At 43.2% G+C, this 15,698-nt stretch overlaps 1 protein-coding gene across 5 annotated transcripts in view; it reads right to left on the bottom strand.

Moving 5' to 3' along the window:
- The window catches only part of ARMC9 (armadillo repeat containing 9), a 57,804-nt gene extending 42,510 nt beyond the window's left edge, over positions 1-15,294 (bottom strand). For all 5 annotated transcript variants that reach the window (XR_006180362.1, XR_006180364.1, XR_006180363.1 and 2 more), the window contains exons 1-8: positions 15,192-15,294; positions 13,923-14,048; positions 13,215-13,385; positions 12,169-12,324; positions 9,413-9,505; positions 8,204-8,228; positions 4,052-4,209; positions 2,796-2,894 (exon numbers count right to left, since the gene is read on the bottom strand). Coding sequence is in view for 2 of the 5 variants with exons in the window: in XM_042878096.1 (XP_042734030.1) it covers positions 2,796-2,894; positions 4,052-4,209; positions 8,204-8,228; positions 9,413-9,505; positions 12,169-12,324; positions 13,215-13,385; positions 13,923-14,048; positions 15,192-15,242 (879 nt within the window). In the remaining 3 variants the exon portion in view is untranslated. The remainder of the gene's footprint in view (positions 1-2,795; positions 2,895-4,051; positions 4,210-8,203; positions 8,229-9,412; positions 9,506-12,168; positions 12,325-13,214; positions 13,386-13,922; positions 14,049-15,191) is intronic.
- Positions 15,295-15,698: the final 404 nt, after the last annotated feature.

Here is a 15,698-nt window from a genome sequence, read left to right on the forward strand (position 1 = left end):
AAACTATTTATTGCACATCTAGCCAGCCCCTGCATTTTGCCAATATAGTAACCTAATGGTAAGGATGAGCAAAGGAGCTGCCCCTCTCGTCTCCTCCACCTGCAGTTATACAGGTGACTGTCGCTTCAGAGCAGCAGGGGTTCTGTGAGATGGAGTAGCTGGAAAGACCACACTTCAGTGCCTCTAATTGTAAGCAAAAAGTGATGGGATCTTCCAACACAAATCCAGCACAGATGCTGCACCTCATGCTACCACTTTGTCAGGGTCATGATGACTCCAGTCTTATTCCCAAACTTATGTGAAACTACTGAAGCGTAGAACAATAACATCTAAGTGTGTAACAATGAGGCATTTGGAACGGCTAATTAGAAGTAATGGGATGCCTTAGTGACCCAGTGGCAAACAGATCCAGTATGGCTTTCAGTCCGTCCCATCTGGCTTCACAGATCAACAGAGGCAGGGAGTGCTCAGAAGTATTTTGGGGCTATATATATTTATTATAATTGTGTTTCTGCATGTTTGCTGTTCTTGTATAGAAACAGAACTATTCACATGGGAAATAAACAAGAAAGTATTATCAAGTAGGATAAAAGGATAAGATGGAGGAATCTGGTTATTATGCAGTTAAGTTCTACAGTGAAGACTGTGATCAGTCCTGACCCTACAACTTGGCTAATGGCTCAGACCGCTTCAGTATGAGAGTCTGCTTATAGAAACAACATTTAAATTTCAACCACAGGAGCTACTATAACCTCACTGTTAAGGAGTGACCTGAACCAGTTGAGAAACCCTTAATCTAAACAGACTCAGTGCTATAGTTGTCCTGGTCTTTCCCTAGAGAACTTTGATGGTACAACAACCGCCTCAAGCAGTGTGGGTAGGGGACCATTAAGATGCACTGAAATAGTTATGCTAGTAAAATCTAGTATAAAAATACTCAACTGTGCCAAAAGAAGACAGCTTTACTCAGCTTAACCCAGCTAATTTGGGATGAAAAGGAGGCAAAATTTACTTTCAGGTGAGCAGAAAACCCACTCCAATCAAAACTTCTTTCTCTGACCCATCTGCGTAGCAGGAAATCACATTAAAATTGCCATGTTGGCATAAGTGCAGTGATAAATGCATTTCCAGAGTACAAAAGCTTTCAGAGACACTTTTAGAGAAGCAGGAGCAAACAAACATGATGTGTAAGGCTGACAATCATTTCAACACTGTTTAGTAGAAGGAAACAGATGAAAAATGGTTGAAAGAGATTCTGAACAGTCACCTAATCTGCCCTGGAGGAGCAGCCAAGTGTCAACTATTTCAGGTAAATCTGTTTGGCTATCTTCATTTGTTCTTACAAATGGTGACAGAGGTTTCCTCTGACACTCTGTGTTCGTAAACTGTTGCTTACCCACTGCTTCAATGATCACTTATTGATCTTAAACTTTTTTTCACAGAGAATAAAACAGATGTCTAAGCCTAAAGGCCACAGGGCTGCAGAAGGAAAGACGTTTTTTGCTAAAAGCAGCATATGTGATGGGGAACAAAAAGACAAATGTAGTTCACTCAGCTTTTATTGGCAAAGGTATGGCTTCAGCCACTTCCATGTACCATGCAGTGGATGAAAAGAGAAACTGTCAACTTGCATAGGGAAGACAATTTGCCCTGTGCCCGCAAAAAGGTTCAGGAGATCGGAAGGTCTTCTCATCACACAAAGAAGCAACTTGAAAGTGCAGAAGAAAAAGGGAAAATCTTGAAACAAGCAAAAAAGCAGGAACTCAGAGAAGAAGGCATGTGGCTGCACCAGGTGACAATATGCAGGTGAATGGGATACACGAAGCATCATCTTGGAAAGCTGCTGACAGGGAAAGTAGGAAAACCTCAAAAACTGGTTTTTTTAGAAGAAAAATTGGAGGAGGGAGGTTATAATAAGGCACAGAAGATGGTATAACCATGCACCAAGGACACAGCGTTTATCTGAGAAGAATTGCATACAGTCCTTAGAGCTGAGGTAGCTGACACAAATCCTGGCTCCTTCCTGAACCCCTGGAAAAGCAGCCTGCTAGAGCTGCTAAGAGTGCATCGCCTAAACACACTGCCAGGGCAAGATGTGAGTTCTGAGCATTAGCAGTGAAGGAAGGGTATGTATGTGAACAGAGAAGGAAGGAAAAGAACCAGGCATCCCGATTCGCTTATTGGTAAGATAAAGATCTTCAGATATGGAGCCAAGCTCATCATGTAAATCAACAAGGTGGCTTAGATTGGCCTTCTAAAAACTATTACAAAAACACAGTCCTCCCTTCTGCTGCTTTTCCTCATGTGTTCCCACTATTCTGCCTGATGCTCTTTCTTTGGACGGCAATCCCAATTTGCTCTGGGGTTTTAGGAGAGTCCCTCACAGCAGAAGGAAGTACATGTCCAGAGCTGAGAAATACCACTTCTTCTTCACTAAATTAAAACTGTGTACGATGTGCCACCAAACCACGCTTAAGACATCAGTTTGTTTTTTTAAACATTCAGTTAGCATCGTTAGTACACAGTCCACTGTGCTATCATAGCAACAGAATTCATCATACCTACACACCTGTGGCTGCATAACAGTCATTCACCAGCATGTAAGATCAACAAAATCTTACGCCATATTTTTATGCCAATTGAACACGTTATGCTTCACCTTTCATTAACTCAAATATGTGTTCAAATATGCATTGGATGTTTCCCCCCCAGTGGTACCTAAGCAGCGTGGAGGAAAAAAAGCCAAAAACACAACACAAGCCAACCACAAAAGCCCAGTAAACTCCACCACTTACCGTTCCAGGCCTTGTAAAGTCAATACTTTGTGCTGCACTTTGTCTCATCTGATTGCTAAACAGGCGAACGCAAACACTTTGAAGATATTCTGGTGTGATCTACAAATCAGGAAACACAATAAGAGAACAAGATCTTATAAAACTTACACTTTCTACCAGACAAGTCTTTGTGTAACAGAGATTTTTTTGAAGGCTAGAAATCACATATTCAAGACTCATCAATGCAAGAGCAAGGTACATACTGGAACTACTGTTTGGTTCAGAAATTAAGAGAACTGTAAACTCTCTTCATTGGGAAATAAGTTAGGCCTTCCAGAACTTGCATTAAGCACTTTCAGAATTTAGAGAAAAACTAAATTTGTGGCATCACTGCTTGCATATAAGTTCTCCTCAATCAAGAGGTGAGTTCTCCAGTAGTAAGAAACACCTTTCCATTTTTCACATAAGCAACAATCTATTGAAGTGTTACCTATCTACAGAGCAGAACTTAAGTCACAGTTGTACAGAAGAGGAAATAAACATGAGTTATGTTTCACTATGAAGCAAAGTTCTGTACTGCATCTCAGTGGGTTTAGGTTTTTTGTTTTGGTAAATCTATACCACTGGATAACTGCTTAACTGCAGAACAGTTATTTGCTGTCCAAAACATGTGTGAGAGATTGTAGGAAAGGAAATTGAGATGCTTCTCATATTCATAGACATACAGCAAGAAAATAAAACCCTTCAAATTCATAATGCTGTCATTTCAGCATTATTCTACTCAGTGTTCAGCTCCACTCTGGACTCAGAAGTGACAGAAACCAAGAATACAATGAAAGAGCACCATCAGCTGGACACATTTGGGAAGGATCAAACAACACCATCAGTTGATGAGAGGAAGTACATAGAGACAGACACGGCAGCAAGCAGCACAGGAACTTCAAGATCATTCTTCCTGTTAACAACTCACAGCTCCCTTAAAAGCACCTAGAGGCTGTCCCAAGAATCCTCCTCAATGTCTGCCACAAGAATCCTCCGCAGGTTACACTGAACTTCAAGCACACAGGTATTCTTGCACAAAAGATGAAGCATAAAATCATCTTTGTATGAAAAAATACCCAAAAGAAAGCCGTAACTCCTCCAGCCACATATATGTGTGCCCATGTGGTACAATGAATAACCCTTTCACCTCTCACGCCCATTCACTTTACCAATTAAATTAAATTAACAAGCTCAGCTTAGCAGAGAAGCAAATAGACATCCGAGTCAGCTCTCACCATTTTGCCATTGACTGTGGCCTCCAAGGAATCCACAAGCTCTGCAGTGACTCCAATGAGATTATGGTAGTCTGCTTGCATTTTGTTAAACCTCTTCAGGTAGGTCATGGTCCTGTGCTCTGACTCCACTAGTTGTTGATGGAGATGTTGCAATGTTTCTGTCAAAATAATAAAAAAAAATGAAAGCAAAAGAACCCAGAAGCATTTTTATTTAGTGCTCTGAAGAGAACTAATTTCTCTTCTTGGCTCTGAATCATTCTTCCTGTGAAGATAAAGAGCAAACCTTCCTGTAGCACAGAACTGCTGAGAAACATAACTGATGCATATAGAAAACTTTGGGATCTTCACCTGAAGAGTCCTACAGCAGTGTAGAGTTCCACAGCACGGTTAATGCTCTTTGTTTAAAAACAAAGCACTAAGCTGAATACCTTGCAGCTACGACAAACAAGCCGTGGAGAAAGTACGCATAGCTGTCTGCAAACAGCACGGCCCCCTGCTCTGAACTCAGGCACAAACCTCTGCTTTGTTCTACAGTGGCTAGCACACAGATGGCAATCATCAGCAGAGGGAGGAATGCAGAGTGGTGGATCAGCACCGTGGCTATCTTGCAGAGCCTTCTCAAGCTGCCTTCTATTATGATAGTCAAGCTATTCTGAAGGCAGAGATATACGAATTACATACAAATATCTGCTAAGTAACTCTACAGAAAGTAGAGTTGCAAGGGACTGCAGTATGGATTTAGGAGACAAAACTGCCAAAAATACTGCTCAGATAGAACTGCCCACAAGACTCACACTATAAATGAAAAAGATACATCATTAGACAGCTTTATGAATTGTGATGTTGGAAATTGCTTCAAAATCTTGTCTTCTGGATTGTTAGGGTTTCAGAAATAAGCTGCTTTTATCCCATCTATATGAAAATCAATAGATGGCAGAACAGCTTATCTTTACCCTCAGAAAATTAAGCAAGATGATCTTTCCAATGGGATCTTTTAGAGAAAAAACAGTGCATTAATAAACTAAAAAGCTTGCTATAAATTTAGTCTTAAAATAATGCATGGAATACAGAGAATGTACATTTTCTTACTTTTCATATGGAGAATTTCCAGCGACGACAATCTGTCTTTCAACCATAGGGACTATAACTACATACACTAAACTCAGTATAACTCACAAATGTTAAGAACCAGGTCCAACATACCCCTGGTCTGTTAAATCCAGGGATTATCAATTGTAAACAGGGGCCTTCACTGAGAAAAGGCGGTTGAAGAGAGGAATCAAAAGTCATGACACATCTTGCATTTTTTACATCACTATCTTCTCAAACAGTAATTTTACTAAAAAAGGCAAAGTATTTCATGAAAGCTTCTCTTACTAACGATGCAGGAAGCTTTCACTGTGGACATGCAACTGACCCACGTGCAGACAGGTCCAGCTCTTCCTGCAGCTATGTTGCCCCATTTTCTCCCCCTGCATTCCCATCGTATTCCCATAATCAATGCCAGCATAGCAAGCTAACAGTCTAGGTAAAAAACACTATCTACTTGCTAGCTTAAAATGTGAAATCATCACAACCTGAGTCAGAATAGGAAAGGTGCTTCTCAGAGTCACCTCTGAATGAAAAGCACCTTTCCATCTAAGTGACCTTGCAGCAAGGATCAAACTGCACCTGTAACAGGAGGCACAGAGTCACACAACATTTGCCTTCTTTTTTTCCTCTCTCTGAATACAGATGAATGCTTTCTACTGCCAACTTATCATAAGCTAAGCTTAGAGAGGAATAAAGAAAGGTTCAGACCTAAGACCTACCATAACCATTATTTATATGCAAGAGGAAAGGGAGGCCAATGAAGGGCAGATGACTGACTTCCTGGTGTAGGAAGGTACAGCACACAGAAAAGCTACTGACTTGAGCCAAATGAAGATTAGGCATCTTGTGAACTTCTGCACGTTTCTACCTGTTTTCTTGACTTGCATGTAATCGTGTCTGTTCATTTGCCAAGCCTTTTTAATGTCATGACTCCAGATCCTACGAGTAACCAAGGAGTTACACACATAATTCTACAAGCTTTTCTCTCAAAGCCAGAGACTGGTTGTTATTCTCCATGACAGTTCACCTACACCTCAAACATGCTTCCTGAACTTGTGCTCGCTCTCCCCATCTCTCTAATATCTGCCTATCCTCACAGCCTTTGCTAGAAGCAGACTCTGCCCAAGCTGAGCTCCCATATGCAATGAAGTGGAGCTCGCAGTAAAGAGGAGAACTTCAGTGCCCTGCAGCTGCTGCCAGCTGAGGTGCCCTGGTGTCTGACACAGGATATTTTGCCCCAGGGAGAGGCAGGAGCTGCCTCGACTCCTAGCAGCTTACCTCCTTTCTGTAGAAATTACAATCGATATCTGGAACTGCCCTATTTCCTTGTTAGCAGTCATTTGGCATACAGTAAATCCTGATAGAGGCACATCGTGCCACACACTTCTCCCATTCTCCACTTCCCCCCAAATGGTGGAAGATCAGCTGTGAGCTCACACACAGATTTGTAACGAGGGAATAGAGGGGACAGTAGCTGAGCACTTTCCAAACCCTTCCTTCCCTCTATTCCCTCCATCCCAAAGGATGCACAGAAAGCCTGAAGCTCTCGTTAGGTGTCAGGCTTTCTGCAGTTCTCTACCTGAACTGAAAGCATCAGGGTGAGCTGTAAGCTCAGCACAGCTGCCACATGAGCAGCCTTGGAAGTCATAAAGCTATTATAGGGTTTTGTAGCAAACAGGCAAAGAGCCAGAGACTGCAGCAGGTTGAACAGGAAAGGTGCACACACAAAACTCTCCAGGACGCCCTCCAAACAATCTGCACCATCCCACCCTTACTTGAAGAGCTTCAGCACGAGATTAATGACTGGCAACTATTCACTAAAGGCATTTTCACCACAGTGCTCTCCGTTCATCTGTCACCTATCAGTATTCTGAGCATTTCTCCTCCACAGAAAAAAAAACAAACATTCTTCAGTGGTGAGTCTGCACTGCAGATCCCACGCCATCTGAGAAGCATCACGCAGAACTAACCTCTCACACCCCATACTTTCACACGATACAAGCCTCAGTAACCTTTACAAAAACTCCAAACCTACCCAAACATTAAGGCACACAACAGAGCTGCCAATTAAGGCCGTGTGGATTCAATTCAACTCCATGGCAATGGGAAAAAAAGTGACTTTTGGAAAAATAAATAAAATAAAAATCTGCAAAGATCTCTTCATTACTCAGTTAAAGTCCAATGCAATCTACAGCACAACATTAAAGAAAATACCTGGTCCTCACTCTGGGAGATGAACCTCATTTTCTTTCTAATTCAATCTACAGAGAATAAATCCTGGAGGGAAAACTTTTCCTAATAGGAAGAGTAATTTTGAGGAACACAAGCTGGGCTCATAGAAATCCCTCCCAATAAACTGAACATTGAAGGTTGAATGGAAAAAAAAATGAATTGGCTTGGGAACATAAATTCTGTTTATTGCTTTTTAAAAGGCACTTCAAGTGCCATCAGCATCTCATGGGACTTTGTTCTGAAATGCCATTTTTAGAGGACCCCCCATTACTGAGTCACATAAGTGTTCATGAGCAGCTTGTCTAAAAACACATCAGAGAATCGTGCTTCAATTAAGATGTTAAATTAAGAGATCCTTAGGAGACACACAACTGTACTATTCTAAGAGCTCAAACAGGATAATCGAAGAGGAACAAAAATCTACTTTCTCTACGAAGGTCTCACAGTCTGCAGGAGAACCGGCTGAGCTGCGAAGTCTACCAGATGCAGACAGGCATAAGCAGGTGCTGGAAACGAATCTGAGGAAGCTTATTCTAACTGAAAACAGAGAGCTGGCATGCACTTTGTGCAGCCACTTGTTTTTACCATCATTTTATTTCAGGACAGAACAGATATAAAACACAAACCCCATCCTCAGCCTCTCCCAGCCCCAGTACATGCCTGTGCTCAGCCCTGCAGACCTCCAGCAGACTTGCACTGAAACGGGTGTGGATTTCAAGGGATTTGCTGCCATGCATCTGAAAGCTTCCCTGTCACTGTAGGCCTACTTTCCACTGCTATTACAGCCCCTAATAATACGTAATATCCTTATCACATCTCAGCACTTACCTTTACTGCACTGTCCATTCTCCTTCTGTGTATGAGTTGGAGCTGTTCAGGAAAAGGCACTTCCTCTTGCACAAAGAAATCCAACCTCCTGGTAAACTCAACCAAACCAGAGATTCCTACAGACCCAGACAACAGCCAAAGCACAATGCTTTGTAGAAAAGCAACAATAAAGGAATCAGTAAGTACATACAAATCTTAAGTGCACAACACTCCTTGTTAGATAGGGACTTCTTGCTGGCCTTTACACATAACACATCCAACTCTGAAGATCTGGTGACTCCAGACTAAACATATTAACTATAAATATCAGAAGTCAAACTGCTGATTACATACGAAATCAGCATAGAAATATGCAAATGTTGTAGGCCAAGTGATGAATTTTTACACCAAAGAAATACTCAGGGTTCAGTTGGGATCCAGTCCATTACTCCATAAAGAGGTATAATGAGAGACAATTTTCTCTAACTGTTCTGTGTCACACACACACACAAACAGCTGCGATATGGAAGTGAAAGCAGACTGTTTTGATTACTGCTCCTCATCCTGGGGAATAAACAAGAATGGAGCAGGAATAACACTTCCAGCTCAGTACCACTCTGCGTGATGTTTCAGGATGGGGCACGTGAACGAGGATTTAAACTTCATCTGCTAGAGAAGAATAAAGCCAGAAACAAAGACTCCAGTTCAGCTCTCTCTGCCTTACCCTCCACTATCCTGACCAAAAATGGAGAAGGTAATCTTGTCACACAGCTAGTCAGTCTGCAACTTTAGGTCTGACAACACAGCTCAAACAGTGTCACTGGAAGAAAAATAGTCGGAAATGCAACTCATTTAGTAAAACAGCAATCTCTGCAAAGTCCTGCAAACCACTCAGCCAGTCCCTGAAATGGCTAACGGAAAAGACTGAGAGCTTTAAGAACACAAAGACAGGAGTCAGGTTTGGGATAGCCTGTACTCCATGCATGCAAACAAAGAATGGTCACAGGAGAAACGTGTGCTTCGTATTCACCCATGTATTGCCTTCACATAACTTTTTTAAAAAGGTTTTTTTGAACATGGAATATAAACAATGTTTCCTACCATAAAAGACATTGAACTGCAATGTTTCTGCAATGGCATAATAAATCTTCCAGCATATTCTTCCAATAAATCACACTGCCTCTTTACAGCAATTCTAATGATCTTCAAAGTATTTTCTCAAAAGGATACAAATAAAGTGAGAAGCCTGGGAGTCTGGCTGGCTTTGAGAGTCAGACACAGGAACTTTTCCAATCTTGTCCTTAAATCCAACGTCCAAGAATCCTTCAAAAAAAAAAAATGATGACAGCTGTTCACCAAATATGTACACTTTGCTGAAAGGACTGCTTGGATCACATCAACCTTCCACTAGTAAACAAGGCAGCTAACACTGTAGTGAGATTTTCCTTTGCTGTTACTGAAGCAAATGTGTTAGCTAACTACCCCTAAAAGTACAGCAAAGTGGATTTAATATTATTTCAAGACCTCTAAAATTATGACCTAGCTTCAGTTCAAGTTTAAATCTAACATGTAGTATCATTGTATTATATGCATATGCAACAACTGTTTTTCAACTAGAAGCACCTTTAAAATACAAGCACTTGACAAAAAGGTAGCAAGAATGTCACATTTTTAAATAAAGTACCAAATGAACCACTTCCCATTCTTCTGTTATCAAAAGGAAAGCAACGAAGTCATCATTTACTCCCAGTGAGATCTGGGACTTCACTCCCTGCCCATAACTACAGGGAGCATCACGACGTGACATCAGTGAACAGTGCACAACATTTCCAAGATGGATTTGGAGGGGAAAAAAAACACAAAACTCCCATGAAAAGACAGACCAAGACATCAACCACAACGGAATGCTGTCTGACACAGTGTCTCTTAAGTGCAGGAAAACAAAAGTTAAGGCACAAAAATTCCGTGTCTAAGAATTCACCAATTACATTTTTCTTGTATTTCAAACCATTAGTTCTGCTGGTTTCTGCTCGGTTTATAACAGATTTAAAGCCAACAGATGAGAATGAAGTATCTTCCAACAAGTGAAAAAGCAGTACAATCCAACAAGTAGCAGGAGCTTCTTAATTTACTGCTGGATATGTATACATTGCAAGCTGTTCTTGCAGCTCGAACTCGTCCATATTTCACCACGCTGGACAGCATACAGTATTTCCTTGCTGCAGTCACCAATTCAGTAAGAAGACACTGGTAAACCACAGGATGTCATATATTACCAAAGGAACTATGTCTGTTACAGAAAGAAGTGTGTATTATTTTTCAAGATATATTAAACAAACAGTTAGGAACTCCAGCTACATAAAGCATGAGATGTCTGAGAAGAGAGGTGCCATAAGAACACTGCTTCGTAGAGGAGTGACTCACTGCTGTTCTTTCTCAAATGCAGAACAACCTGTGCTTCCACACTAACACACGGTCACACAGCCAGCTGTACAGTTCCCACAAGAAAACATGAGTGGCTGTGGACTAAGAGATGGATACTGAGTTACTATGAATAAACCAGAGGATCCTGTCTTAGATTAGGTATTAAAAAATAATCTGCTAAGCGTAATTAAAAGAGCAGTCATTGCCCAACACTGAGGTCAACCAGCACACCTCATTATTTATAGCTAGTCCCAAAGGAAAATTGCAGTACATGCCTTTTTTGGTGCTAAACTGGAGCTCCTCATCAGCTGCTACATTCAAGTCAGCCCCAGGCAAGCATCCCTTGGGCTCTGATTTGACATGAAGAAGCACGTGGCTGAAATACAGGCTAAGAACATCCCCTCCCACCACCAGCACTGTACACAGCTCCCCAGGTGAGCTAGCACAACTGCCCAAGGGGGGGGGGGGGGGGGGGGAAAGAGGCATAAGCACATAACCCAGCAAAAACACTGCACCTACTTTACTGGTAAGTGCCTGTCTGTGCACGTACATACATGGCAGCTCTATATACACGCTCGTCTGCAACAAAGCAGTTCACTTTCTTGACCCAGCTCAAATGCAACAGCATAACCAGCTGTTTGCTGCACAGATGAGAAGTCAGCACAATTTGTCACTACACAAACAAGCCACCAGTTGGTGGAATGGGTGAAATATCCTCTGCAGGAACTGCCACTGCCTTACAACCACATCTGTAACCACCCCCCTACACACTGCCCACAGCGCTGTCAGTGGAAGGGAGTTTTGTTACCCCTTCATCAACAGAGGAGCAGTCGGTCACTATGAGCCTTACAGAAGTGCACCTGGAGGTGAAAACATATTTGAAGGTTCAATCAGTAACTTTTACACTCGTTTCACCTCACGTGTGCGTGCCTAAGAACTGAACCCTGACAGCCAAAGGCAAAGGCTACAACAATTCACACAAAAAAACATTAACCAGGAAAAATGTCTGTGGCAGCAGTCATGAAACCACTGAACACAGGGACACTTCTCCAGCACGTCTCAGAGAACACTGACTTGTTATCTAAATTAAAAGAATCACATCCTCAATTTCTGTTATGGGAAGATTACTTAGCTACTTGCCTTTCTCTTTTCCACATTAAGCGAAGCTGAATGAAACTCTATTAGTTTCCTTATACCTAGCTATGACGCTTTGAAACCAAACCATACACAGATAGTGGGGTATCCTGGGCAACAACCTCAAAGCATGGAAGTGGAACTGAACTACTCTGTAGTGATTCCCATAAGCGCTGTGTGGAAAGGAAAAGACACAAAGCCAGCACACCAGCAAAGAGAAAATTCATTTAAGATTTTACTCTGTTCTCAACAGCACCCTCACAGCCCTTCCTCCACCAAATACATGTTCTCTTATTGTACAGCTGTAGTAAAAAGAAACAATAAAAGCAATTACCAAATCAAACATCATCCAACATCTATCATCATATGGGAAAAAACCAACACAAAAGCAACATCATAAATGTCATCTCAACAAATTACATGCTTACCTGGAAAAGTTCTTTAAATGAAGGATGCACCATAGGGTTGGGAACAAAAGGCAAAGCGTAGAAGGGAAGAAACTCTGTAGTCTGGCTCAGGGCAGCTCCTTTTGTTTCCAAGTATGCTTTAAAATGAGAAATTCTTTCCTCAAGTTCAGCTTTGTCCTAAGAAAGAAAGCCACACATTTATTTAGAAGATTGCCATTCTGAATGCACTATAAAGCGTGTAAATGTAACGAAACAAGAGAGGGACAATTGCCTTTTGAATGCCCAGTATACCTGCCCACTTTCTGACAGATAAAGCAGTGTCACTTCATGCTCCAGGCTGACAGAAGATATCTACCTGACTTTAGACATGCTTCATTTCAGTGATAACTGCAGCTGAAAAGATCCAGTCACACCGTGTCAGGAGCGACACAGAGGGAAGAAATCACTGAATCAAAACCCACATTCAGCATGAGAAGCAATAGGGGGTAATTTTTTCTTGCCATATATATTTAATTTGTTTCAAGATCTTCAAAATTAGACTTGTACTAAATTCTGAAGAGAAATTGTTAGAAGCGATACGCATTACAAGAAGTTGTTCTCAAAGTCACTGATAACCCTTATTAATAAAATTCTTCCAGTATCTTTTATTATGCCTTGCAGTGAACTCTCTGCCATCTGTGGACTTACTGTTGAGAAACTGAGTGAGCTTGGATCCAGAGGCTGTATGATGAACTCCCATGGCGCCATGTTCAAGCCAGCAGCCCCAGTAAGTATACTCCTCTCCTATTCAGACCTATCCTACATTTGTAGGAGGTGTGAAATTATCTGTACGCTGGGATTTTGCAAGTCAAAGTATTTCAGGAGCTCCAAGATAAGGACACCTCCAACCTCTATCTCTCTGCTTCACAAACCAGGGCCAGCTTTCAACTAAAACACAGGCCGCTGCTCAAAAGCAGGATCCGTATCCTGGGACTTCTTAAGAAGCATCCCATTTTCATCCAAACCAAAGCCAAACAGACCAAGTAAAACAAAAGCAATCTGAAATTCAGACTGTGAAATAAACTTACAGGCTTTCCCACAGAGTGTTTTAAGAGGTAGGTGGCAAAATGTACGTGAAGATGGAACTCCAGCTTCTGAGCAACTGGTTCATTGTCCCGGACTGAAGATGAAACGTGCTCCTCCCAGAGCTGGAAGAAAGCCTTCTGCTCACCATTGTCAAATGCTCTGAGCAGATCTTTCTGAAAAGGCAAAAGCATTCAATCAAAACACAAACAACAGAAGAGCCGCATTTTTTAACCACAGTAAATGAAGAATCTAAGTGACACCTGAAGATTCTGAATTACAGCTTTATCCCAAACCTCCCACCACTCAGTGACCAGCTGAATATTCTTTCTCAAGCTGTCTCTAATATCTCCAACAGCATGAATCAACCTTCATAACATGAAGCAAAGAATTTTCAAGCATCTATCTGGGGACTCATCTTTACCATACTAGAAAAACGAATGCCTACAGTGTCTGGAAATCAGCCTTGCTGAAGTACATCAACCTGAAAAAAGCTGAAATAGTGCAAACCTACTGCTTCAGGTACTGGAGTTCTGCAAAAAAGAAAATTCAACGCTTCCTGCACTAAAAGAAGAGTGCTTGCAGCCTTCTCCAAAATAAACAAGAATGGGTGCAGGCTTCAGATAACATTACTGTTGTAATAATTCACATAGTGTTAGGTGGACTTTGGCTGGTTTGAGTGTTACTCAGAATAAGTGCAAGTGATGCATTACCTGAACAGGAATGGCTTTTGAATCTCTCAAGGAAACACCTGCTGTTTTAGGTAGTGACTTCCCTTTTATTTTGCATTCCTTTGCAAATACCTTCACTGTTTCTTCAAATTCAGCAAAATCCAAATACTACGAGATAAAAACATAGAGAAATTGTCATTTTTAGATTATTTATGCTTCAAAGAGGGGCCCACGAATTGCCAAAGTCCTCTGAAGTTTCTCGGTAGGGAACCTGCTTTGGCAGGGGGGTTGGACTCGATGATCTCTGGAGGTCCCTTCCCACCCCTACAGTTCTGTGATTCTGGTAGCACGGTCCCTGAGTGCTGAATGTCTGCATGAGAACAAACTAAGAACCATGTCTCACATGCTAGGAAAATGCTGCTTCCCAGGTAGATTACCTTCTACAGATTCTACAACAGTGCTCACAGCCACTTTGAAAGAAGTATGCTCCCTAATTTAGACGGTAACTTCATTCAAAGAAGAAAAAGAACCAAATTCCATTGCTGCAGCACCTCGCCTGAATGAACAACGCAACAACTTCGTTGCAAACGATGTACTCGGGGGACAGAATTTTAAGCGTGATCCTCATCCTCGCAGCAGCACTCACACACGGCAGAGGCACTTCCAGCCCCTCGCATCCGAGGCTGCGCATGCCAAATCAACGGCCAGCTGAGCACCGTTCTGAAGAAGAGATCGGCAGCCTCCTGCCTTCCCCCCACCACGCGCAGGCACCGCATCACGCACCTCCCCACTTCGGGAGCCTCAGGCACTGGTTAACGAGGCAAGAAGCCGCGTTTCATCTCGTCAACTTGAATATGGCCACAGGGAAGAGAAATAATTTGCTTCCTGCGTTGTTAGCACAAGCGGTGCTATATTAACAAGTCCTTAAAACTGCTTTTAGATTTGCATACTGAGAGCCAAAAATGATTTAGGCTTCAAATTACTTTGCTGCTCGGTAGAATCGTTAGGCAGAAAGTAAGCGGCTCCAACACACAGCGCGCACAAAGGTGAGCGCCGCAGCCGCTCCTGGCCGCCCCTCCACAGCAGCTGCCTGTGGAGCCCCGCAGCCAAGCCGCGCACACGGGCACACGCCGCGGGCACTCGGGGCAGGACGACGGGAGCACCCGACGGGCAGCGCTGCCGCTCGGATCTCCAGAGCTGCCCGCCTCGTTGGTGGCTGCAGCGAACACGCGGCCGGATGGCAGAGCGCCTTTTCAGCGCCTCGCTCCCCGCTCGCTTCAGCAAAAGGGAAGAACAGAAGAGGGCACCGACCTCTCTCACCAGTCCCAGTAACTCGGCCTCGTAAGCCAGCACGTCGCCCATCGCTGAGCGGCACCGCCAACACAGCGACGCCGGCGCCGCGCGGCCTACCCGACCGCCGCCTCCCTCGGTCGCTGTGGCAACCGCGGCCGCACGCTCCTCCCTTCTCCTGCAACACGTGATCGCGCTCAGCCAATCGCAAGCGGAAAGTGGAACCACGTGACAGGGGTGGTGGCTTCGCGGCTGCGGGACGCATATGCTAGCAGCAGAACGGTCTGCCGGCGGTGATGTGGCTGGCGTGCTGGTGTCGCCTGTGCAGCTTTGTGTTCCTGTGCCCGCACCTTTGCTGGGTGAACACGCCCTCCCCGTAACCCCACCCCCAGGCGCAACGAGGCACCGTCTGCCTTTAAAAAGCCGCAAAGGCTGCGGTGCTCTGCGTTTGCCCCAGCCTTTGAATCTCAGCCTGACAGGAAGCAAAAGCTGAGGTCACCAGGCGGCTCAGTGGCTCTGCTCTCTCCT

This window comes from Lagopus leucura, unplaced genomic scaffold (assembly GCF_019238085.1).
Source record: "Lagopus leucura isolate 7727_CA_CO unplaced genomic scaffold, USGS_WTPT01 Super-Scaffold_100021, whole genome shotgun sequence".
NCBI lineage: Eukaryota > Metazoa > Chordata > Aves > Galliformes > Phasianidae > Lagopus > Lagopus leucura.